The 24,621-nt window shown below is 41.3% G+C and overlaps 1 protein-coding gene across 1 annotated transcript in view; it reads right to left on the bottom strand.

Annotated features, from left to right (window-relative positions):
* The window catches only part of DAPP1 (dual adaptor of phosphotyrosine and 3-phosphoinositides 1), a 128,924-nt gene that overhangs the window by 51,582 nt on the left and 52,721 nt on the right, over positions 1-24,621 (bottom strand). The window contains exon 2 of the mRNA XM_088453212.1: positions 3,224-3,346. Coding sequence (XP_088309338.1) covers positions 3,224-3,346 — 123 coding nt within the window. The remainder of the gene's footprint in view (positions 1-3,223; positions 3,347-24,621) is intronic.

Genomic DNA, 24,621 nt, shown 5'->3' with positions numbered 1-24,621 from the left:
GGAACATTGTCAGCCATTTACTTACATTGGGCCACTCAGCTCTCAATTTACTGCTACATAGTAGCTTTTTTCTCAGCTATCAGATATACTGCTGCTAACTGCTGTGGAACATTGTCAGCCACTTAGTTATACTGGGCCATCCAGCTTTCAACCTACTGCTACATAGTAGCTTTTTCTCAGTTATTAGATACACTGCTGTTAACTGGGCTATTTTTTTTACTTCGTTTACTGAAGCATCAAAGCTCAGATGCATATTCATCAACTATGGAATAATAGAGGCTTTTTATTATAATTGTTTATTTTTATTGTGATTCTTTGATCCATTTAAATATATGTTGTTTATTTAAATATATGCTGTGTGTATAGAATTTTCTTATACTCCCGGGAGTCTTATTGATATTTTTGAATGCTTACATATACTCAAATCAGAAAAAAAATAAAAATTACACTTCACTATCAATTTTTTCGTATGATGCCATGGGGATGGCCCTTGGCTGGAATTTTTTTGGGGTGCCTTGCTTCTCGGATGTGAACCCCTTAATATTAGGGATGCCAGTATAGAGGAGCCTTGACGATTGGCCTGGCGCTTATTCATATATTTGCAAATATATGTAACTAATACCTATAAATCTCTATTATCATGTAGGATTTAAGTATTGGTTTTGCTGCAGTGTGCTGGGGGGCAAATCTCTTTTTTTCTGTGTTCAGTGTAAACCCCGCCCTTTACAAGCACCTGTATTATGCAATTAAGCTGATTTGAGCAACTACCATTTTTTTTGTAGTTTGGAGAGGCATGAAGGGAGTCAGCATTAGGAGGATGTGCTGATCCTTATAATGCCATGTGGAGGTTTGTTGGGGTACCTCCAAGGTAAGTTAGCTCTCAGCTTTTATATGTACTGTTATCATGCAGTACACCAATTGTAATTATATGACCCAGAGTGGGTGCTACCATTATGTAGCAATAATTATTTTGGGGTGAGCATTTGGGAGTGGGGCCCCCGGGGGTGTTCTGACTGGACCTTTCTCATGGCATCACCACTTAATTCACATAGAATACTTTTATCACTTCTCTATTTGTTTGTATATTATTTATGTCATTTTAATTCTTTCTTATTTCATTAACACTTATTGATTTATCCTTACACATCTTTTCTTTACACTTCACTATCACCTTTTTCCTTTTTTCGTGTGATGCCCTGGTGATAGCCCTTGGCTGGAATTTTTTTGGGGTGCCTTGCTTCTCGGATGTGAACCCCTTAATGTTAGGGACGCCAGTATAGAGGAGCCTTGACGATTGGCCTGGCGCTTATTCATATATTTGCAAATGTATGTAACTAATACCTCTAAATCTCTATTATCATGTAGGATTTAAGTATTGTTTTTGCTGCAGTGTGCTGGGGGGCAAATCTCTTTTTTTCTGTGTTCAGTGTAAACCCCGCCCTTTACAAGCACCTGTGTTATGCAATTAGCTGATTTGAGCAACTACCATATTTTTTTGTGTTTTTTTTGTATATACTCAAATCAATTAGTTTTTAATAAAGGTGATTTAAAAATACACTCCCTGATATTTGTTCTTAGACGCCGCCTACTATTCTTTTGTGTAGTTCCACGGCAGATGAAGTGGGACATGTGGTCAAGTCTTGATGTAGCCCTTGCTGGTGGCAGGAGTGATAACAATGTACCATCTACATCACATGTGCCCAAGTATTGCTGTCATTATCTTTACTAGCACCCCCCTTCACTGTACTTCTCCCCTTTAGGATGGCCTGTGCTGGGGTGCATACTCCACTCCCCATGTGTCTGCAGATACCTGTGCCCAAGTATTGCTGTAATGTAATGTTATCTCCTAGTGGGGTGCTGCAGCTGAGTATATAATTAGCGTTTACACAGTACAATAGCAATTTTGCAGGTACAGCATATGGAGGATATATGCACTACCAAGCATCGCTGCATGCTCAGCGGCACATCCTGCCATACTGTCCCCTATGTGTCAGTGCACAACATTGTTCTAGGGCCACAACTGACCCATTGTTTTGTGACCAAGTGCCAGTGCGCCATTGTACCGGTACCAAAGAAGTGGTGGTTTTAATAAAATATATTGCATATCTCACAAGCTGCATGTCTGTAGTGTAGGAATCAAAGAGTGTTCTGTAATTATAAATATGTGCAAACTGATCACAAGTTACTGCATTTAGGTTTAGGAGTTTATGTACTAATAATCATGGACCAACTGCGATTATTATGTATCCATATCGCTGGAAATATTTTCATTTTTAAGCAAAATATCCCTGCTATATACAAAGGGGAAATCGTGGGGACAGCTGTTGCAGTAAGTGTAACCGCTGTCCCTGTATGTTATATCCACGGCAAATTGTAGAAGTCTTTCACAGAATTTAAAGACGTCTCCGGGGAAAACTGACACTGCGCCAGCGCACAGTGTCAGCTTCCTAACCTGGCCGGGGACTGGGGGTCAGAAATCAAAAGATTTCTCTCCTGTTTCTGGAGCCTCCTTAGGCTGCAAACTACAGGTTAGGAGCCTATGTATCAAGCCATTATTTACATAAAATTATGCAAAAACTGCAGTTTGACAGAAATTGTACCTCTATGTACGAAACTCCAACAAGCTAAGCTTTTCGGCATTTAGTCCCGGTAGTTTACACCATCTTGAGATGGTGTAAACTACTATTTGCCTATAGGGGCTCCAGGGGCAGGAGAAAGATCTTTCGATCTCTCCCGCGCAGCCCTCGGCCGGCCCCGGAAGCTGACGTTGTGTGCATGCGCAATGTCAGCTTCCCCTGTGGAAGTCTTTCACTTCTGTAAACTTCTTCAAAATGCCAGAGATATAACTTGTGGAGACAGCGGTTACCGCAACCACTGTTCTTGCGAGTTCCCTGTAGTACATAGCCGGGATATTTTTATTAAAAATGAAAATATTTCCAGCGAGTTGGAACTTTAATAATCACGTCAGTACCGCGATTATTAATACATAGACCCCTTAGGGGTATGTTTACTAAAGTGAGAGTTTTTAGAAGTGGAGATGTTGCCCATTGCAGCCCATCAGATTCTAGCTATTATTTTCTAGAAGGTGCTAGTTAAATGTAAGTAAAATCTGATTGGTTGCTATGGGCAACATCTCGATTTCTAAACATTTTCACTTTAGTAAATATACCTCTTAGTATGTAAAAGCTTCAGCTTGATCTGAATTCAAAACAGCATTACCTACCTCACTGACAATGAGTATACATTGGCCGTTGAGTCGCTATTCCTCAGGAGATAACTCCCGTCCTGTCCATTTGTAAGCAGAAGAGCTTCCGCTGCATGCCGGGACAGATTCTCATGGAACCACCTGATGGGGGAAATAAGATTCAACGACTGTACACAAAACCACAGATTTGTAACATAAAATCTATTCTATATCTCCAGTACTTATCATGAAGACACAGCTGACAGGGTGAAGTCTCTCTGTGTGTAAGCGGAAATAGCTCGGAAGCTATGGTGGCACATTGCGAAATATTCTATTGCAATATCAGCAAGTCTCATGTTTCTATGGTTAATAAAATGAAATGTATTTTCCACTTCAATGTACTGTATGTGATCTGACATAAATCAATAAATCCCATATATATGAAAAGTAGAGCGAGGCCTGTTGAGCATTGCCTTTTCTGAGCATACACATCTGTAATCAGTGCCCCCAAAGCAGACCACTGATTGCAGCTACACATGCATGGCTGGTTATGCTTCTGCAAGTGAAATGTTATATTAAACATATAAACATTCCTTCTATCCTAAATTTAATGTAGTGGTAAGGATTAATTCCATTATATATTGTACTGTAAATGGTTAATGAAATGTTTTCTTGTTTTTTTTTAATAAATAAGTAAGCTATGTAATAACATGTATGTGATCTATGACTGGAAGGTGTCATGCTATGATATGTTAAGATTTTCTTCTACCTAAATAGCTATTATTACTATTTCACCATGAAGAGATTGATATCTGTTTTATGTTCATAAATGCTTCAAATGTATTAGCCTATTTACTGAGATTACCACTTGTTGCATTTAATATTATTAGAGCGATATCAGCTGGAAAGAGTGTTGCACTGCTACAGTAATGGGGAAAAAAACTAAATAAACAAGTTTTAGGTTAACTTTTGCGCATACATAATATTGCTAAGAAATAAAATATATGCAAGTTTCTCTTCCCCTTTTCTTGATTTTAGAGAGGTTATGTTTTAACCCATTGAGATTCACTAAAATGTTATCTATTCAACTGATCAAACAATGCTACAAGTCTGCTGCCTTGTGACAAAATAAAAGTGCAAGGTAATAAATTATAATTTTATTCATGTTCATAATATCAACCCATTTGCTACCACACATTTATTTAATATCTGTGCTAGGTCTATTTTGTTTTTTTTGTGCTTAGCACAATATTAATATCAGTGTAATCCCTGGTACTGACCTGTCCTGGACCACTGGACATATAAAGCCTATGCAGGAGGAGCAGTCTCCAGGAGCGCAGATCTGTAGGGGAGGGGTGCAGGAAAATAATTTTGTTTCCTAATTTGTTTGTAATTAAGGGCTTGGGAGTTGCAAAATTTCTTCTTGTCCCAGGCAATAACATTTTTAGTTTGGGCACCTGGAGTCAGGGACGGATTGGCAATTTGGCACTTCTGGCAAATGCCAGAAGGGCCTATGGACTCTACGCCGGCTCGAGGAGGGCGTAAGTGCCCCCTCCCTCCACCCCACACTGCCGGATACATGATATGAGTTCAGGGATAGGGAAGGGGTGGCGGTAGTGATGGGCCGATGCGATCGCTCTGCTCGGCCGGGAAGAGATGGGGGCGCGCCACGAGGCCTAGCCCCCGTGACTCACAATGCATCCCCTTCGTGAGGCCCCGCGCCTAAGGCACGCCCACAGGGTGGATTGCCCGGGCTGATCTACAACCCCAGTCTGTTCCTGCGTGGACTTATGTTACTGTATCTTTAGATGTCACCTCTTATCTGACATATTGCTTCCAACTCAATCTAAGTTCTCCTGTAAAAGACAATATTTTTTAATTTATTTTTTTACACAATCATGTTGGAATTACACCCCTGGTTTAGCCAGGGATCTGGTGATCTGCGGTATTACAACATCTGTTAGAAAGAGTCCGGAGCTGGTTGCGGATAATATGGGGGGACCCCTACTTGTTTTGTTCCCTGTATTTCCACAAACAGGACTGGCTCACTGAGTCCGGTGCTAGTTGATGAAAATACAAGTGAACCCTATGTCTTTTTTCCTCTGTATTTTCAATACCAGGACTGGCTCATAAAAGCCCACCCATTTAGGAAGGGGGGGGCGGCACATAATTTTTATTTTATTTTACACTTTTCATAGGATTTTAAACACAGAAGCATGCACGGATCTCACTGATCTGTGTATGCCTCTGTGTAACTCGCACCTTGTAATGAAAGTCGCATTATAAGGACCGAGTTTTCCAACAGTTTTAACTCACATGCACTCACATGCGAGTCAAAATGGGACCCTAAAACTCGCACCCTATTACATTTGGGTGTTGTAGGACAAACTCACACATTCTAAATGTGTGAGAATGTGAAAGTTTGCCCCGCACAAAAAACTTGCACCCTATTACATTTGGCCCATGGAATCCTTCTGAAGTACTGCTCTAGCTCTCTCTCCAATCATACGCTCTTTTGGCAGTTCTCCTCTTTATGGTCGCTCAATCCTCTATACTCAAATTCCTAACTCGGGCAGTATTGCTTTGCAGAATACATTGACCTTGACTGGCGGGCTCTGAAGCCACTACCTTATTTTCACATTGGGATTGCTGGGCGATGTAGGCTTGGGGCTGCATAGGATCGCCCCAGCTAGCCCGGTTTCTCAGCAAAAGGAAGCATCGGTACTATGTGTAATGTTTTGTGCAGTATCCACACAAGAAATATCTTAGGGATTTTTTAAGAAGACTTTGAATATTTAGAAAACACTATTGTTTGCTTACACTATTATTTTAATTAACTCTATTCTTGTAATTCTTGGGAGTTAATTAAAATAATTTCATGAGTGGACAATCAAACCTCTGAGCATCGGATCCAGAATATTAAGATTGTTTGGTCACTGAGGTTTAGGATCCATCACTATAAGCAACATTTACACTGCAAATAAATTATGATGAGAACATCTGACACTGATTGACTACTCTGGTCATTTAAAATTGTTAATTCATCTGCAGCTTAATAGCAGCGTGAACATCACTGGATAACTGGCGATATCCTGACATGAGTATATGAGAGATCCATTGAGATTTGATACAATCTTGCAGACTTTGAGTATGCATCATTATTGATTATTTGAATACAGAACCACAATGTATATAAACAAATAAGTGTTCTCATTGGGAGTAGGACAAGTGAATAAGATCTACAAATAAAAGAACGCCAGATAATAACTTTATTATGACAATGAGTGGAGGTGTAAATGTGCAGCAATCTTTTTAAATCACATATTCTAAACTTTGTGACACATTAGTTTCAGTTTTAAACCTATTTTCACTGTTATTTTAACCTTTAATAATATTGTGATATTAACTATTAAGTAATAAAAGATTTATAGTAATATATTGTCTCCTCAGTGAACCACATTGGACATTTCAGCTCCTTTCTGCTTCCACACCAAGATTTTGCACATGCCCTAAGCCCTGGGCATGCCAAATGACTGACCTCAATGTGGTCAACTTGTCATCAGAGAGAGGGTCCATCCACATTAGTACATCTATTTAGATATGATTTAACTTCAGCAAGCAGGCATGCACTCAACTAGGTATATATTGTTATTGTTTGACAATCAGCATCATTATCAGGAAACTTTTTTAATATACAGGAAAAACCTGCTCCATATACAGTTTCTCATGTTACCAATCAGGTTTTGTAGTATGCAACTGGAAAGGTGACAGATCTGTAAAAGTGGGAGAGATATATCAAAGCTTGGAGAGAGAAAATAGAGGGAGATAAAGTACCAACCAAACAGCTCCTACCTGTTCTTTTTTTAAACATAGGGGCATATTTAATAACAGGTGATATTCTTGTTATCAGTCGTTACTAATCCTAAAAGGTACTCCAACCAATTAGCTCATGTCATTTTTCAAACACATGCCAGTTAGGAGCTGCGTGGTTGGAGCATCATTCAAGATTAGTAACACAGGATCAAACACAGGATTTCATGGGGGGGTGGTCTGTGTGTGTGTATATATATATAAATATATATATATATATATATATATATATATATATATATTATTCCAGTCTCTCTCCATGCTACTGATCATTTACAGATAAGCAATTTATAACTCTATTAATTTTTAATGTTTTTGTCAGTCCTCTGTATTCCATATCCCCTTGTACTATGTGCCAATAAACCCCTGTTTGAAAAACATTGCTGAGAAAGGGTCATTTTCTGCTTATTCAAAGCTGACCAAATCTACCTGTATGCAAACCACTGGGGCCAATGAGGGATATTGATGGAATGACTAGGACACACAATATTATACGCAGATACCCAAGTAATTTTCCGGTACGAACTTCTAAATTATGCAAATGAATTTCTGAAGATGTACTACACTATATTTGTTTCTCAACTGGTTCTGATTGAGACCCTCCCATTAAGGATTCCGGCCATTTGGAATCCCGGGTCCATCCCTTCACGTGGAATACTTGTAAAGAATTACAGATAAGCCTTAAAGTTCTCTTATTCGGTACACACATATAATACTCGAGCACGTGCATTTATTATAAAATGATTACACTATCAGGCGCCTGTTCTGTCCAAACCTTATATATATATATATATATATATATATATATATATATGTATGGGCATTATCATATACAGCTTTGGAAAATGATTGGGGGGAGGGTCTTCATATTACCCATACTTGCCGACAAACTGGCTGCCTCTTCCAGGAGGTCGGGAGCGACACCTGATTTTCGGGAGGCTCCCGACCATTTCGGGAGGGTAGGCAAGTATGATATTACCCCAACAAATACAATGTAAAGTGTAACACCCACACAGCTGGCACCCATGATGACAGAAATAGGAACAGCAGCACCACAAATTACATATACATCATATATCACACATTTTACAAATTACATATAGATTATATATCACACATTTTACAAATTACATACAGATTATATATCACACATTTTACTATATATATATATATATATATATACACACACACACACCCTAATGATGAGAGCAGATAGCTGTCACTTTTACTATGCTCCACAGTGAGTGGTTACTGACGACGGTGAGAGGCAGGAAGACATTAATGGGGACAGGAAGGCTCGGAGTCACCGCGGCCAGCAGCAATGCCCATACCAGACATGATGAGGACAACCAGCGAGCACAAGACTGCCTGGGAACACAAGCTGCAAGGCTCCATTGCTTCTCACACTCCCCTGAACTGGCGGACTCAAATTGATGTGAGGACAGAACTGCTGCGCCTGGGCATGCGCTGCAGATCCCCCTCCGGCAGACTTTTGCAGAGAGCTCTGCCGGTCACAGCTCTCTGTCTGAGGAGTTACTGCGGATCGCAGACTTTGCTGCGATGGAGACACATCTGTTCCATCACCCCCAAAAAATTGGGTCCGTCAGGGGGAGTTTCTGGGTACACAGAAAACCTGGGCTGGACGTTTTTTGGGGTGCACTGCGCCCCGGACGTGAACCCCTTAGTGTTAGGGACTGCTAGTGACAGAGAAGCCGTGACGTGGCCCAGCAGAATTTCTATGACCATATAGTCTTCACATATTGTTGCAGGTATTATTCAGTGTGCTGAGGTACAATAGGGGGTTAAATCCCCCTCCTTTTTCTACTTGGTATGACCCCTCCCTTTCATGCACCTGATTAGTACTGCTAGATTGATTGAGCAGCTGCCATTTTTGTTTGTTTGTTATGAGTTGCATGAAGGAGCCAGCATTAGTAGGGCATGCTGGTTCTAGTAGTGCTAGTTGGAGTTCCCAGGGGTGACTCCCAGGTAAGCTGGCTCTCAATTTGGATGCATTTATGTATGTGCCTTTATCATGAGGCCTTACATTTGACAAAATTATATATGTGCCTTTATCATGAGGCCTTATAATTGGTATATTTTACATTTGGGGTGAGCGTTTGGGCGTAGGGCCCCCGGGACTGGTCTGGCTGGGCCTCCTCAGGGCATCACCACTTAATACACATAGTTGCTTTTCACATCACCTTTTATGTTTGTTTATTATTCATGTATTTTTTCACATATATTTTAACCTCTCATTCCACACTTATTGATTACTCACACACAGCTATACTTTACACTGCACTGTCACTCTTTTTCCATTTTCGTGTGATGCCCTGGGAGGGTCCTGGGCTGGACGTTTTTTGGGGTGCACTGCGCCCCGGACGTGAACCCCTTAGTGTTAGGGACTGCTGGTAACAGAGAAGCCGTGACGTGGCCCAGCAGCCTCCCATGTATTTGCAAATGCATGCAACTAATATCTCTGAATTTCTATGACCATATAGTCTTCATATATTGTTGCAGGTATTATTCAGTGTGCTGAGGTACAATAGGGGGTTAAATCCCCCTCCTTTTTCTACTTGGTATGACCCCTCCCTTTCATGCACCTGATTAGTACTGCTAGATTGATTGAGCAGCTGCCATTTTTGTTTGTTTACACAGAAAACCTCGTGTGTGCAGAGCCAGATTTAAACCTCACGGGGCCCTAGGCTATACATTGTTTAGGGGCCCCTCCCTCAAACAATCCTGTACATATATTACAGTAGGTGTCACTGGAACAAGACACACACATCAAATTATATACATGCATCATATTATATACATGCAACATTATATATATATATATATATATATATATATATATACACATACATACAGTTTTATTTCTGCAAATGTCCGATCTGTGGAAAGGAATAGGCGGCATCCTGACGAAAAGGTCTTAGGAACCATAGTTCCTAACGTTGACTATGTATTTAATCCACTGATCAATACACTTTTTTTGGAGACAAAAGAATGCAGCCTATTCTTTTCCACATGGGGAGGGCCAGGTTTTCCTTATCTTGCTCCAGTGACATCTACTGTACTATATGCACAGTTACTACATTCTTCCTAGATCACATTATATATATATATATATATATATATATATATAATCTAATATCCTGTAACAAATATATACATGAAAGGAGTGTGCATGTGTATACATTAGAGATGAGTGGTTCGGATTCTGTGGAATCTGAACCGCTCCGAACATAGGGGATCCGAGTCCACCCGAACCCTGTTCGGGTGTTCCCCGCCTGACTCTGATCCCCATTCAGGGCCGAACGGCGGCCTCCTGATGTCGAATTCTCGCGAGAGAATCCGACGTCAGGGTTTCTGTAGTGTAGGGCAGACCGCAGTGATAGCGGTCTGCCCTACACTAGTGACAGGCATTAACAACGGGGATGACCAATAAACCAGTGGCTAAACACTTTCTTGCTAAGGGACACTCACTTGCATCTTTGAGATGTATGGTCATTGATTGGCAGCCACCGCTGATAAGAGGTGGTGATAGAGACTTGGCTCTGAAACGCCGTGAGGCAAAATGGATTTTTGATTTGGGTACCGTTGCTCCCAAGGGCCTAAATGAACAAATTTCATTTAATGTGTATTTGTAATTGAAACGCTTGGTCACCAGACTTGTGTTTATTTATTTATTATTTATTTATGTTTTTGTTGTTGTTTGAGGGGTTGGCTGATTTTTTATTAAATAAGTGTATGTATATTGCTGTGTATGTGCACTGGTATACCTGCGGGTGAGAGCCCTGTATTGATCTAATGAGAAATGTATTTACAATTTTTCTTGGTTCATATTGCTAATAGGGCGATCACATAGCGCTGACAGCTGCACGATTAGAGGGCTAGTGTACTTTTTGCGACACACAGCAATGTGTATATGTTGACGCTGATGCCTGTGGCTTGGTTGCGCCCTGGTATGTATGGTAACATAGTGGGTAGTTGTCCTATGTTACCTTATAATGTTGAGATGCAGCCCTGCAGAGATTTGTTGTTTAATATGAGACTTGGTTTTGTCTCTGCCTAAGGGGGTGTGGCCAGATGTGTGTGTGTCACCATGGGGTTAGTATGTAGATCTTGATTACTAGGCTCTCACCTGCTATGTATTACCTCTGCTATTTATGAAATGGTGTTAGCTGTCTGTGTTACACTCCTGTCTTGATGGCTTGAACATTATGTGACAATTCAGAATCTTGACAAAGGTCTCTCAAGGGACCGAAACGTTGGATCTAGCCTTTCATATAATTGTGGTGGTATGTAATTAAAAGGATATTTTTCTGCAATGGCGAGTGCCCTCACAGTTTGTGATATTTTTATATATATGTATATATATATATATATATATATATATACTAGGTCAAGTCTTGACCTAGTGACACCTACCAGGTCACTAGGTCAAGTCTTGACCTAGTGACTCCTACTGGATATATGCAGTTTTTACAATGTCACTAGATGAGAAAAAAATCATGATATTATATATATATATATATATTATATATATATATATATATATATATATATAGACCAACTTGTAAAAAACACACTCACCAGGGCTTCTCTTTTCAGTTACTTTATATGGTGAAGTAAAAAAGAAGGTCATGACATACTCAAGTGGCACAAGTTGACGTTTCGACCGCATAAACGCGGCCTTCATCAGGACACCACCAGCGTGACACAGGACATATAGATACCCTCACCAATGGCCAGCTTATATACCCATGGTAATAAAACTCACTCATTGCTCCACCCCCAACATCCCTCCGGGACCAGAAGTAACGCTTACTGGATGGAACAATCTCCAAACTGTAGTATACACTATAATAAAGAATGACAAGACACCTCAGTGTGATTGCTAAACATATAACCACATAAAGCCAGTCATCGGGATACTGACAAGCGAAACCAACATAACTAAACTAGCTAAACTTGCTGGGCTAGGAGCGTTCCAGTGATACCGGAAGTGATGCGTTCCACGCGTCCTACCGCGTCACTTCCGGCCCGCTCGCAGATACATTCGGGAACGTCCCCTACTCACATAAGTTCCTAGGCATCATTAAATTTACTAGTAACTATCAGTATACGATTACACCACTATGGGAATATCTAATTAAATACTGCAATAAAGAATAAAACTAAATCACATCCAAGGTGGCTAGCACAGCAAGAAGAATCAACAACATATACAAATACGTGATTAACACATATATATATATATATATATATATATATATATAAAGGATGTATATAAGTGGCCAAGGAGGAGGTAACATATACAAAAACAGTATATGCATCTAGACGAAAGTGAACCCTACACCCACATCTACAAAATTACAATATAAACACACGTAAGAATATATACATATACATGCATATATATATATAGGTCAAGAACATTTATATATACAGGGGCAGCTGAGAAAATGGAAAAAAAACAAAAAGAAAAAATACCAAAAATTATTATAAGAAATGATTCAAGTGATTGTATTCATTAAGTCCTTTAGGGGCCACTGTCTCGAGTGTATGTATCCAGTAAGATTCTCCTTTGAGCAGCAAAAGACCACGATCACCGCCTCTCCTAGATGGAGGGATCCAGTCAATCATCATGTATTTAAGTGATACCACTTGGTGGCCCTTAGATAAAAAATGGGCTGCCACTGGCTTATCTTTAGCATTCTTTTCATATGCCAATCTTATATCGGATCTGTGCTGCGCCACCCGCTCGCGGAAGGTGCGTACCGTCTTCCCGATATAAAATAAACTGCAAGGGCAGCACAAAATATATATGAGATGGTCCATCTGGCAGGACAGCCGATATTTAAAGGTGATGCGTTTACCGCTTTGTGGATGGGGAAAGGATGTTCCAACCAACAGCGCTCTACATGTATTGCAACCCAAACAGCTTTAGCAACCATTTCTTTGAGATAACCAGCCTTCTTGTTTCGCCTTCATGGTGGACACATCAGTCCTACACAGAAGGTCTTTGAGATTAGCTCCTCTAAGGATACTTAACAATGGTGGCTTATGTCCAAGACCGTTTAAACTCTGATCAGTCTTCAAGAGAGGCCAATACTTTCTTATTGACTTTTGTACTGCTCTCAATCTGGTGTCACATCTGGTGCCCAGAATTAATCTGTCATCTTGGATAGCCATAGCCTTCGACCCTCTTGTGTCCTGTGCCAATTCACGTGCCCTGGTGAGGCCTCTTTCAATTGTTGACTTGGTATACCCATGTGCCAAAAACCTTTGTTTAATTTCATTCAGTTGCTGCTCCATAAGATCATTTTTGGAGTTATTTCTGAAGACACATATAAACCGTGATATTGGGAGGTTATATTTTAAACCTTCAGGATGATGGCTGGAGGCCATTAGTGTTGTGTTCTTATCTGTAGGTTTTCTATATAAAGTATAGGCTAGTCTTCCGCATTTTAAAAAAATTAGCACATCGAAAAAACACATGCAGTTCTCATCAATTGTTGACGTGAAACGCACAGGAGTATGAAGAGCATTCAAGGCTTGCACTATTTCTTCAAACGACTCTAGGCTGCCACGCCACAGCAAAAAGATATCGTCTATATAACGTTGATATTAGACAATACTTCCCTTATATTTAGACAAAATATGGCAACGTTCATATTGGTCCATATAAGTATTTGCATATGCTGGTGCCATGCTAGAACCCATGGCCATCCCGGACTTTTGTATATAGAATTCATTATCATACAAAAAATAATTGCATTCTAACACTGTTTTCAATAAGGTTAGCATAAATTCAATTGGAGGCCCGATGTATTGACCTTGTATCATACGTTGACGGACTGCCTCTACACCACCATCATGCGGGATGATGGTATAGAGGGAAAAAAACACTGATCAGGAATATCCAACAACATACCAATACTCTCCAGGAAGTGACCCGTATCTCTGATGTAAGTCTCTGAAGTGACCACACATTGCTGAAGGTAATGGTCAACTAATTCCACCAGAGGCTGCAATAATGAACCTCTGGCGGAAACAATGGGCCTACCAGGTGGATTATCCAGTGTATTGTGCACTTTGGGAAGTGTGTAGAGAATAGGAGTCAAAGGAAAATCCACTGTGAGAAAACCAGCAGTGGTCTCATTGATCCAACCCTCAAGAAGTGCCAGATCAATTAAATCATCCACCTCTTTCTTGATCCTGGGTCCAGGACTAAATTGAAGTTTCTGGTAAGTAGCTGCATCATTTAACTCTGCGAATCTCAAGATCATATTTAGCATAGTCCTGCAGAACGACCGCACCACCCTTGTCCGCTTTGCGGATTACGATCGTGCTATCATTCTGCAGGGTTCTGAGTGCTTGTCTCTCACTGTGGCTTAAGTTATCAAATGTGTGTCTATGATGTTGCCCAACCTCGCCCCAGACATCTTTATCAAGCATACGTAAAAAAGTTTTAATACTAGAATTACCTGAGGTGGGATCGAATTTACTAGATTTTTAAAACTTGCTTACAGAGTTATCAACAGTGCTTACATTTGAATTTAGGGTTTTATCATTTGAGAAGAATTCCTTTAGTCTCAGCTTTTGCCCCATCTTATAATGGTCAATTGACCAATCAAAACTGCTAAACTTGCAAGTTGGGACAAAACTGAGGCCTCTGGATAAAAGTTTGGTCTCATCACTCGTTAAGGTATGTCCAGAAAGATTGAAGATGAATTCCTCGTTGATCCCCTTTTGCTTCTGGGACGTCATTTTGTACCCGCCCCTCCTCGGGTGCGGCCTGCGGTGTTTCTTATAGAATCTGACACCTGAGATCTCGTGGCCATACCTAAAAAATCACTACGGGGTGGTCTAGTTTCGGTATTTTCAGACTCAGATGTAGAATTTGAAGTCGTATCAAATCTAAATTCTCTGAACTGACGTTGACGACGCGTTCTATATGTCATACGACCTGAACTACCTTCACCGGACAACCATTTGTATACAGTGTGATTTTTATAATCGTACTCCACTGTTTCAAGTTTTTTGCGTTTAAACGCCACTAACTCAGTTTTATAGTTTTCAATGTTAGTTTTAAGCTTATCTAACCAGGATTCAGTTTTATCATCTACAAGGATGTTACCAAAATCTCTATTAAATGCAGTGATCTACTCTCTTGTGGCAGTCAATTCTCTACCCACCTCTTCAACCACCAGTAACAATAGGTCAAGAACATTTATTTAATATGCCGCACCATCGGCTACAGAAACCAGGGTTCCTGCGGCCGATGGTCAGCACATTACTGATGCGAAACCCTCTGGGTATATGTTTTGATCTATAGTAATCGGACAAAAATTGTCCGTGCAACAATAGATCAACCTCTCTACGTTTTAGTCTACTCAATTTATTATATACTTCATTAGGGGACTGGCTAGGTAATGTATCAAATTCAAGCTGTTCAAATAAGACTCTAACTGCATCGTCATCAGTGAGACTAATTTGTGCATTTTCAGCCTCACTGAGTAATGCGTCATTTAAAAAACCCTGGCAAGCTGCCATGATATCACACAAAAGTCAAAAGTGCAAGTCACTTCACTGGAAACCACACTGACACAAGAAAATTTTTGTTAAATTCAATGAAAAACATAAATACATTAATCACAAAAACACATTCTCAGATGCCCCTCAACAACAATAATAAAAAAAATAATAAAAAAAAACACCGGAAAAACTCTATATCAATCCTATATGGATAACCACAAAGAATCATCCTTTGTGGGAAGAAAACTTAAAGTCCCGTATACATAGATCTTAATCACTGCATGGTATATATAAAAAGTAAGAAAACAAGTTGTGTCTCTTGCAACAAAAATTCAGGAATGATCCATTCAATTTCAAAGAATGAATAAAGCTAGGGTGCACGACCAAAAGGAAAGAGTAATCACACTGTCCTTTATGTAACATCCAAACTAAATTAAAATTCCAAATTAAAGCGATGAAACCAGCATGGCCTGAGGTGACCATTCAGTGGTACCATAAGGCACCAATCAATAATCCAACTTGTAAAAAACGCACTCACCAGGGCTTCTCTTTTCAGTTCCTTTATATGGTGAAGTAAAAAAATAACTTTTTAGGAGGCACAAGTCGATGTTTCGACTGCATAAACGCGGACTTCATCAGGACACCACCAGCGTGACACAGAACATATAGATATCCTCACCCTTGGCCAGCTTATATCAACATCCCTCCGGGACCAGAAGTAACGCTTGCTGGACTGAACAATCTCCAAACTGTAGTATACACTATAATAAAGATTGACAAGACACCTCAGTGTGATTGCTAAACATATAACCACATAAAGCCAGCCATGGGGATACTGACAAGCGAATCCAACATACCTAAACTAGCTAAACTTGCTCGGCTAGGAGCACGCTTCCGGTATGCGTTCCAGCAATACCGGAAGTCATGCGTTCCACGCATCCTACCGCGTCACTTCCGGCCCACTCGAAGATACACTCGGTAAGGTCCCCTAGTCACAAAAGTTCCTAGGCATCATTAAATTTACTAGTAACTATCAGTATACGATTCCACCACTATGGGAATATCTAATTAAATACTGCAATAAAGAATAAAACTAAATCACATCCAAGGAGGCTAATTAAACAAAGGTTCTTGGCACGTGGGCATACCAAGTCAACAATTGAAAGAGGCCTCACCAGGGCACGTGAATTGGCACAGGACACAATAGGGTCGAAGGCTATGGCTATCCAAAATGACAGATTAATTCTGGGCACCAGATGTGACACCGGATTGAGAGCAGTACAAAAGTCGCATTGGAACGCATGCCAGAAGTGCGTTCCTAGCCGAGCAAGTTTAGCTACTTTAGGTATGTTGGTTTCGCTTGTCAGTATCCCCATGACTGGCTTTATGTTCTTATATGTTTAGCAATCACACTGAGGTGCCTTGTCATTCTTTATTATAGTGTATACTACAGTTTGGAGATTGTTCCATTCAGTAAGTGTTACTTCCGGTCCCGGAGGGATGTTCTGGGTGGAGCAATGAGTGGGTTTTATTACCAAGGGGATATACGCTGGCCAAGGGTGAGGATATCTATATGTTCTGTGTCACGCTGGTGGTGTCCTGATGAAGGCCACGTTTATGCGGTCGAAACATCGACTTGTGCCTCCTAAAAAGTTATTTTTTTACTTCACCATATAAAGGAACTGAAAAGAGAAGCCCTGGTGAGTGTGTTTTTTACAAGTTGGATTATTGATTGGTGCCTTATGGTACCACTGAATGGTCACCCCAGGCCATGCTGGTTTCATCGCTTTAATTGAGTGCGGACCCCCGTTTGGATGTTACATAAAGGACAGTGTGATTACTCTTTCCTTTTGGTCGTGCACCCTAGCTTTATTCATTCTTTGAAATTGAATTGATCATTTCTGAATTTTTGTTGCAAGAGACACAACTTGTTTTCTTACTTTTTATATATACCATACAGTGATTAAGATCTATGTATACGGGACTTTAAGTTTTCTTCCCACAAAGGATGATTCTTTGTGGTTATCCATATAGGATTGATATAGAGTTTTTTCGGTGTTATTTTTTATTATTTTTTTTATTATTGTTGTTGAGGGGCATCTGAGAATGTGTTTTTGTGATTAATGTATTTATGTTTTTCATTGAATTTAACAAAAATTTTCTTGTGTCAGTGTGGTTTCCAGTGAAGTGACTTGCACCTTTGACTTTTGTGTGATATCATGGCAGCTAGCCAGGGTTTTTTAAATGACGCATTACTCAGTGAGGCTGAAAATGCACAAATTAGTCTCACTGATGATGATGCAGTTAGAGTCTTATTTGAACAGCTTGAATTTGATACATTACCTAGCCAGTCCCCTAATGAAGTATATAATAAATTGAGTAGACTAAAACGTAGAGAGGTTGATCTATTGTTGCACGGACAATTTTTGTCCGATTACTATAGATCAAAACATATACCCAGAGGGTTTCGCATCAGTAATGTGCCGACCATCGGCCGCAGGAACCCTGGTTTCTGTAGCCGATGGTGTGGCATATTAAATAAATGTTCACTTGACCTATTGTTACTGGTGGTTGAAGAGGTGGGTAGAGAATTGACTGCCACAAGAGAGGAGATCACTGCATTTAATAGAGATTTTGGTAACATCCTTGTAGATGATAAAACTGAACCCTGGTTAGATAAGCTTAAAACTAACATTGAAAACTATAAAACTGAGTTAGTGGCGTTTAAACGCAAAAAACTTGAAACAGTGGAGTACGATTATAAAAATCACACTATATACAAATGGTTGTCCGGTGATGGTAGTTCAGGTCGAATGACATATAGAACGCGTCATCAACGTCAGTTCAGAGAATTTGGATTTGATACGACTTCAAATTCTACATCTGAGTCTGAAAATACCAAAACTAGACCACCCCGTGGTGATTTTTTAGGCATGGCCACGAGATCTCAGGTGTCAGATTCTAAAAGAAACACCGCAGACCGCACCCGAGGAGGGGCGGGCACAAAATGACGTCCCAGAAGCAAAAGGGGATCAACGAGGAAATCATCTTCAATCTTTCTGGACATACCTTAACGAGTGATGAGACCAAACTTTTATCCAGAGGCCTCAGTTTTGTCCCAACTTGCAAGTTTAGCAGTTTTGATTGGTCAATTGACCATTATAAGATGGGGCGAAAGCTGAGACTAAAGGAATTCTTCTCAAATGATAAAACCCTAAATTTAAATGTAAGCACTGTTGATAACAATGTAAGCAAGTTTAAAAAATCTAGTAAATTCAATCCCACCTCTGGTAATTCTAGTATTAAAACTTTTTTACGTATGCTTGATAAAGATGTCTGGGGCGAGGTTGGGCAACATCATAGACACACATTTGATAACTTAAGCCACAGTGAGAGACAAGCACTCAGAACCCTGCAGAATGATAGCACGATCGTAATCCGCAAAGCGGACAAGGGTGGTGCGGTCGTTCTGTAGGACTATGCTAAATATGATCTTGAGATTCGCAGACAGTTAAATGATGCAGCTACTTACCAGAAACTTCAATTTAGTCCTGGACCCAGGATCAAGAAGGAGGTGGATGATTTAATTGATCTGGCACTTCTTGAGGGTTGGATCAATGAGACCACTGCAGGTTTTCTCACAGTGGATTTTCCTTTGACTCCTATTCTCTACACACTTCCCAAAGTGCACAAGACACTGGATAATCCACCTGGTAGGCCCATTGTTTCCGCCAGAGGTTCATTATTGCAGCCTCTGGCGGAATTAGTTGACCATTACCTTCAGCAATGTGTGGTCACTTCAGAGACTTACATCAGAGATACGGGTCACTTCCTGTAGAGTATTGGTATGTTGTTGGATATTCCTGATCAGTGTTTTTTTTCCCTCTATACCATCATCCCGCATGATGGTGGGGTAGAGGCAGTCCGTCAACGTCTGATACAAGGTCCATACATCGGGCCTCCAATTGAATTTATGCTAACCTTATTGAAAACAGTGTTAGAATGCAATTATTTTTTGTATGATAATGAATTCTATATACAAAAGTCTGGGATGGCCATGGGGTCGAGCATGGCACCAGCATATGCAAATATTTATATGGACCAATATGAACATTGCCATATTTTGTCTAAATATAAGGGAAGTATTGTCTGTTATCAACGTTATATAGACAATATCTTTTTGCTGTGGCGTGGCAGCCTAGAGTCATTTGAAGAAATCGTGCAAGCCTTGAATGCTCTTGATACTCCTGTGCATTTCACGTCAACAATTGATGAGAACTGCATATGTTTTCTCGATGTGCTAATTTTTAAAAAATGCAGAAGACTAGCCTATACTTTATATAGAAAACCTACAGATAAGAACACAACACTAATGGCCTCCAGCCATCATCCTGAAGGTTTAAAAAATAACCTCCCAATATCACGGTTTATATGTATCTTCAGAAATAACTCCGAAAATGATCTTATGGAGCAGCAACTGATTGAAATTAAACAAAGGTTCTTGGCATGTGGGTATACCAAGTCAACAATTGAAAGAGGCCTCACCAGGGCACGTGAATTGGCACAGGACACAAGAGGGTCGAAGGCTATGGCTATCCAAGATGACAGATTAGCCGAGCAAGTTTAGCTAGTTTAGGTATGTTGGTTTTGCTTGTCAGTATCTCCATGACTGGCTTTATGTGGTTATATGTTTAGCAATCACACTGAGGTGTCTTGTAATTCTTTCTTATAGTGTATACTACAGTTTGGAGATTGTTCCATCCAGTAAGTGTTACTTCCAGTCCCGGAGGGATGTTGGGGGTGGAGCAATGAGTGGGTTTTATTACCATGGGTATATAAGCTGGCCAAGGGTGAGGGTATCTATACCCTGGTGGTGGCTGCGTTTATGCGGTCGAAACGTCGACTTGTGCCACGTGAGTATGTCATGACCTCCTAAAAAGTTCTTTTTTACTTCACCATATAAAGTAACTGAAAAGAGAAGCCCTGGTGAGTGTGTTTTTTACAAGTTGGATTATTGATTGGTGCCTTATGGTACCACTGAATGGTCACCCCAGGCCGGACCCCAGTGCGGACCCCCGTTTGGATATATATATATCTCAAAATAAAGCCGGCACTCCACGAGTTAAACAATATACACATGCCTGGTTGCCCTCTGATGGTCTGAACAGGCCAAAATGTACATATGAATAAAACAGCGGCACTCACAGGACTTGCAAAGAAGACTCAGGACTCAAGGTCAAGTTCAACATTTCAGTCTCACGACTTTTATCAAGAACCACAAGAACAGTGAAATAGTACATACCTATATTCCAAAATACATCCCATAGTGGCAAAACAAGTAGCGTGCCCAGCACCTCCCGCCGGATGAGATGACATCATCAAAGCGGGACCCGACTCCTAAACATGACACGGCTGCCGGACGCATCGCTTCCATGGTGATGCTCCATAGTGACGGAACTCACTGCGTACGGACGTCTAGCCGGTCAATTGACCAACCACTCGCAGTGCGAGTGTGGCACGAGTACTGTATGCCAGGTGCCATAGCAACGGCAACGTGACAAAACTCTGATGATGTCATCTCATCCGGCAGGAGGCGCTGGGCACGCTACACATATTGTCACTATGGGATGTATTTTGGTATATAGGTATGTACTATTTCACTGTTCTTGTGGTTCTTGATAAAAGTCGTGAGACTGAAACATTGAACTTGACATTGGGAGCCCTGAGTCTTCTTTGCAAGTCCTGTGAGTGCCGCAGTTTTTATTATTTATATATATATATATATATATGCTCCCATTGAGATATACATTTCCATATCATATGCAATATATATATATATATATATATATATATACATACAGGGGCGCCGAGAGCGGGGGGGACAGGTACAATTTACCCGGGCTTCACTAGTGATGTCAGTGGGGCCGGCTTGAGATGGTAGGCGTTCCCATGGGAACGCCTCCATCTGGCAGGCACGCCCCCGGCACGCCCACCAAAGGGGGCGCGCTGTCAATCAACATCGACAGCACGCCCCCTTTGGTGCGAGACCCGGAGCGATGGTGAGCCCGTCGCTCGCCGGGTCTCGCGCATGCGCACGACAGAGCTCCCTCCGTCGTGTGCATGCGCAGTGGGGAACATCGACCCGCTTGCGAGCGTCCTGCCGCTCGCGAGCGGGTCTGAATGACCCCCTTTATCTCTCTCCAAGGTTTGATACATCTCCCCCACTTTATCATATTGGAATGACCTCTAAGAAGACAACACAAATGATGGACACACGCTGAAAGTCTTCTAGCAGTATGGATTTCACAGCTGTGAGCAACTTAAAGTGAATCTGGCTTATTTGTACCTCGTGCAGAAGACTGTAAGCAATATACAGCTCACCTTGTACTGGCTCTAGGACATGGCTTATGCTGTGTTGACAGATGTAAACTTCAGGCATACAAGACATGGCAAGTTAGGTTTTTAACATGCTTATATCTGCTACTACTCCCTTCTCTCTCTCTCTCTCTCTCTCTCTCTCTCTTGTTTGATTCATGTATTGTCTGAATAATAATATTAATCAATGAGCTAGGTTGTTGTCTAGTTACCATATTGTTAATTGCAATAAAGATAAAAAAGAGAATTTTGCATAATTTACAAACTGTTAGTTCCAATGACCTACCATAATAACAGTAATACTGTTATCTATTTAGGGGCAAATAATTACCATCTGTTTTTTTCAATTGTGTACCTACCTGCATGTCAATATACCTATAGATACGAAGATTAGTGAAATGGAAAATAGTGCTTCTTGAAGGTCAATTACAAACAGAAAAAGAAGAGCAAAGGTTCCCTTAAAAGTTGTTTGCTGTATGACACAACCGCATTTACACCTGTAACACCTGTTTTTGTGCAACTACCTACTAATTGCATGGACAATAAAATCATGGGAGGTTAGGGTTAGGCACTAAGAGGGGAGGGTTAGGGTTAGGCACTAAGCAGTAGCGGCTCTAGGCCCGGGCAAGCTGGGCCGTCGCCCGGAGCTCCATTGTATCCGGCGGGCGCTAGAAACGACCACCCTCCCTCCCGGCGCTATAGTGACTATGTAACTTCAGGGGGAGGGAGCGGAGGAGGGAAGGGGCGGCAACACAGGACAGCGATGGGCGCAGCAAAGTCTAGGGGGGGGAGCGCTGATAAGATTCATGCTGAATCGTAATCTCGGCATTGTGTAGCAGGGGCAAAATGAAGCGATCGCATGGCCATGCCCCCACTCCACCCCCAAATGCCGATCATGCCCCCTTGCTTTGCCGATCTGGCTGCCTCCTCCCGGAAGGGGCAGCCAGGATGTGTCGGGATATCATACCCATTCTCTGATTCCTATGGCAGTACTATGCATGGACCTGGCAGTTCCAGGCTGGAAAAGGAAAATGAAATGCAGCTTAGTGACATTGACCACTACCAGCAGAGTGGACAAGCCACATACAATCACAAGGGGCAGCTTACACAAGGACGAGTGTTGGATACAGTTTGGGATCAAAAGAGGAGGGACTGGGGGGGGGGGCAGACAAACATTAAGAGGTAGGAGGATACAAACAAGAGATATGATGGAGGAAAGAGGCAGAAAAGGGTTAAAATTATACAAAAACAGGCATCAGGGCAGGTTCTAGATATTGTGGAGCTCAGGGTGAAAGTTCCCAGTCGCGCCCCCCCCCCCCCCAAAAAATAAAGATATAACTTTTTAGATGGCGTTCCGGAGAGGGTGCGTGTCCTTGTGGAACACCCCCAATTCATCACACTGTGGGGCGTGCCCAGCACTTATGGTGGTGCTGGGCTTCCCCCAAGCTCTCCCCTCATGGTGACTAATTCCCATGCGCAGTAAAGCGCATTACACAGTAATATATAAAGATAAAGTACCAACTAATCAGCAACTTACTGCCATTTTACCGACTGATTCAGAGATGTGCATTCATCCGACGATTGACATGCTGTGGTATTTGGGGGTGGAGCGCGGACCTGGCTGGTGACCGTTCCTGTAAATGGGGCAGATGTAGATTCCTGGCCTATCAGGTGACCAGCACCTGGTCAAGTGGTCAGGCTGCAGGAAGCTTCAGCACATAATCAGTAAGTTAGAGAAAAAAATAAATTGATAGCAGGGTGGTTGCATATTTGGACCTTCTCAAAGTCAGCAGGTATTTCTTTTTTTAGGTTAGTAACAGGTCAGATCCCAGGATTTTTTGATGTATTAGCAATGCTGTTCCCCAGCTTTAATGGCAGGACACTAATGACATAGAGCAGGAATGAACACTGGGGGTGATTCAGACCCAGACACTAAGCTGCGCTCTCTCGCAGCCGTCAGGGGCCATGTATGCAAATTTTGCAATCGTACTGTCTGGCTTAAGGATGCCCTCTATGTCTTAGACAGCGACGGCAGAGTGAGCGTATGCCAGTGTAATGACGCCCACTCTTCTTACTTAGCACGAGGGATGTGCGCCGGAACATTTTTGCCGGATTTGGATTTGGTTCTAATTCGTCGCTCGGCTTTGAATTTGGATTTGGATTTGCCAAACTGCGGTGACCGGCTTTGGATGTGGATTTGGATTTTTTTACAAAAATGTACAAAAAAAGCTAAAATCACATAAATTGGTCTATTTTTTCTTCCTAGAGTATTATTAACCTCAATAACATTAATTTCCAGTCATTCACACTCAATTTAGACAACCTCACAGTTTAAATGATAGTTTTCACCAATATTGGCCAAAGGTTGCAGTGAGCTGACTGGTTACCAAGCAACAGAGCAGCGGCGCAGCGACACAGACACCACAGTTTAAAGCACATCTATGACACATTGCCACACAGCAGTGGCAGAAATGAAAGGTAGTGCATCCACCCAGTGGGGACGGCCAGCAGAGTCACAGTACTTGTATACACAGGTGGCTACGGCCCAAGGAGTCACAGTGCACAATCTTATTCATATTACACCGCACATAGTGCCCCTGATTCACATTACACCATAAAGTAGTGTCTCTTATTTATGTTACGAC

The sequence above is a fragment of the Taudactylus pleione genome, unplaced genomic scaffold (genome assembly GCF_031769625.1).
Source record: "Taudactylus pleione unplaced genomic scaffold, aTauple2 ptg000573l, whole genome shotgun sequence".
NCBI lineage: Eukaryota > Metazoa > Chordata > Amphibia > Anura > Myobatrachidae > Taudactylus > Taudactylus pleione.
The sequence above is the reverse complement of the archived record's forward strand: the minus strand, read 5'-3'. Positions and strand labels throughout refer to the sequence as shown.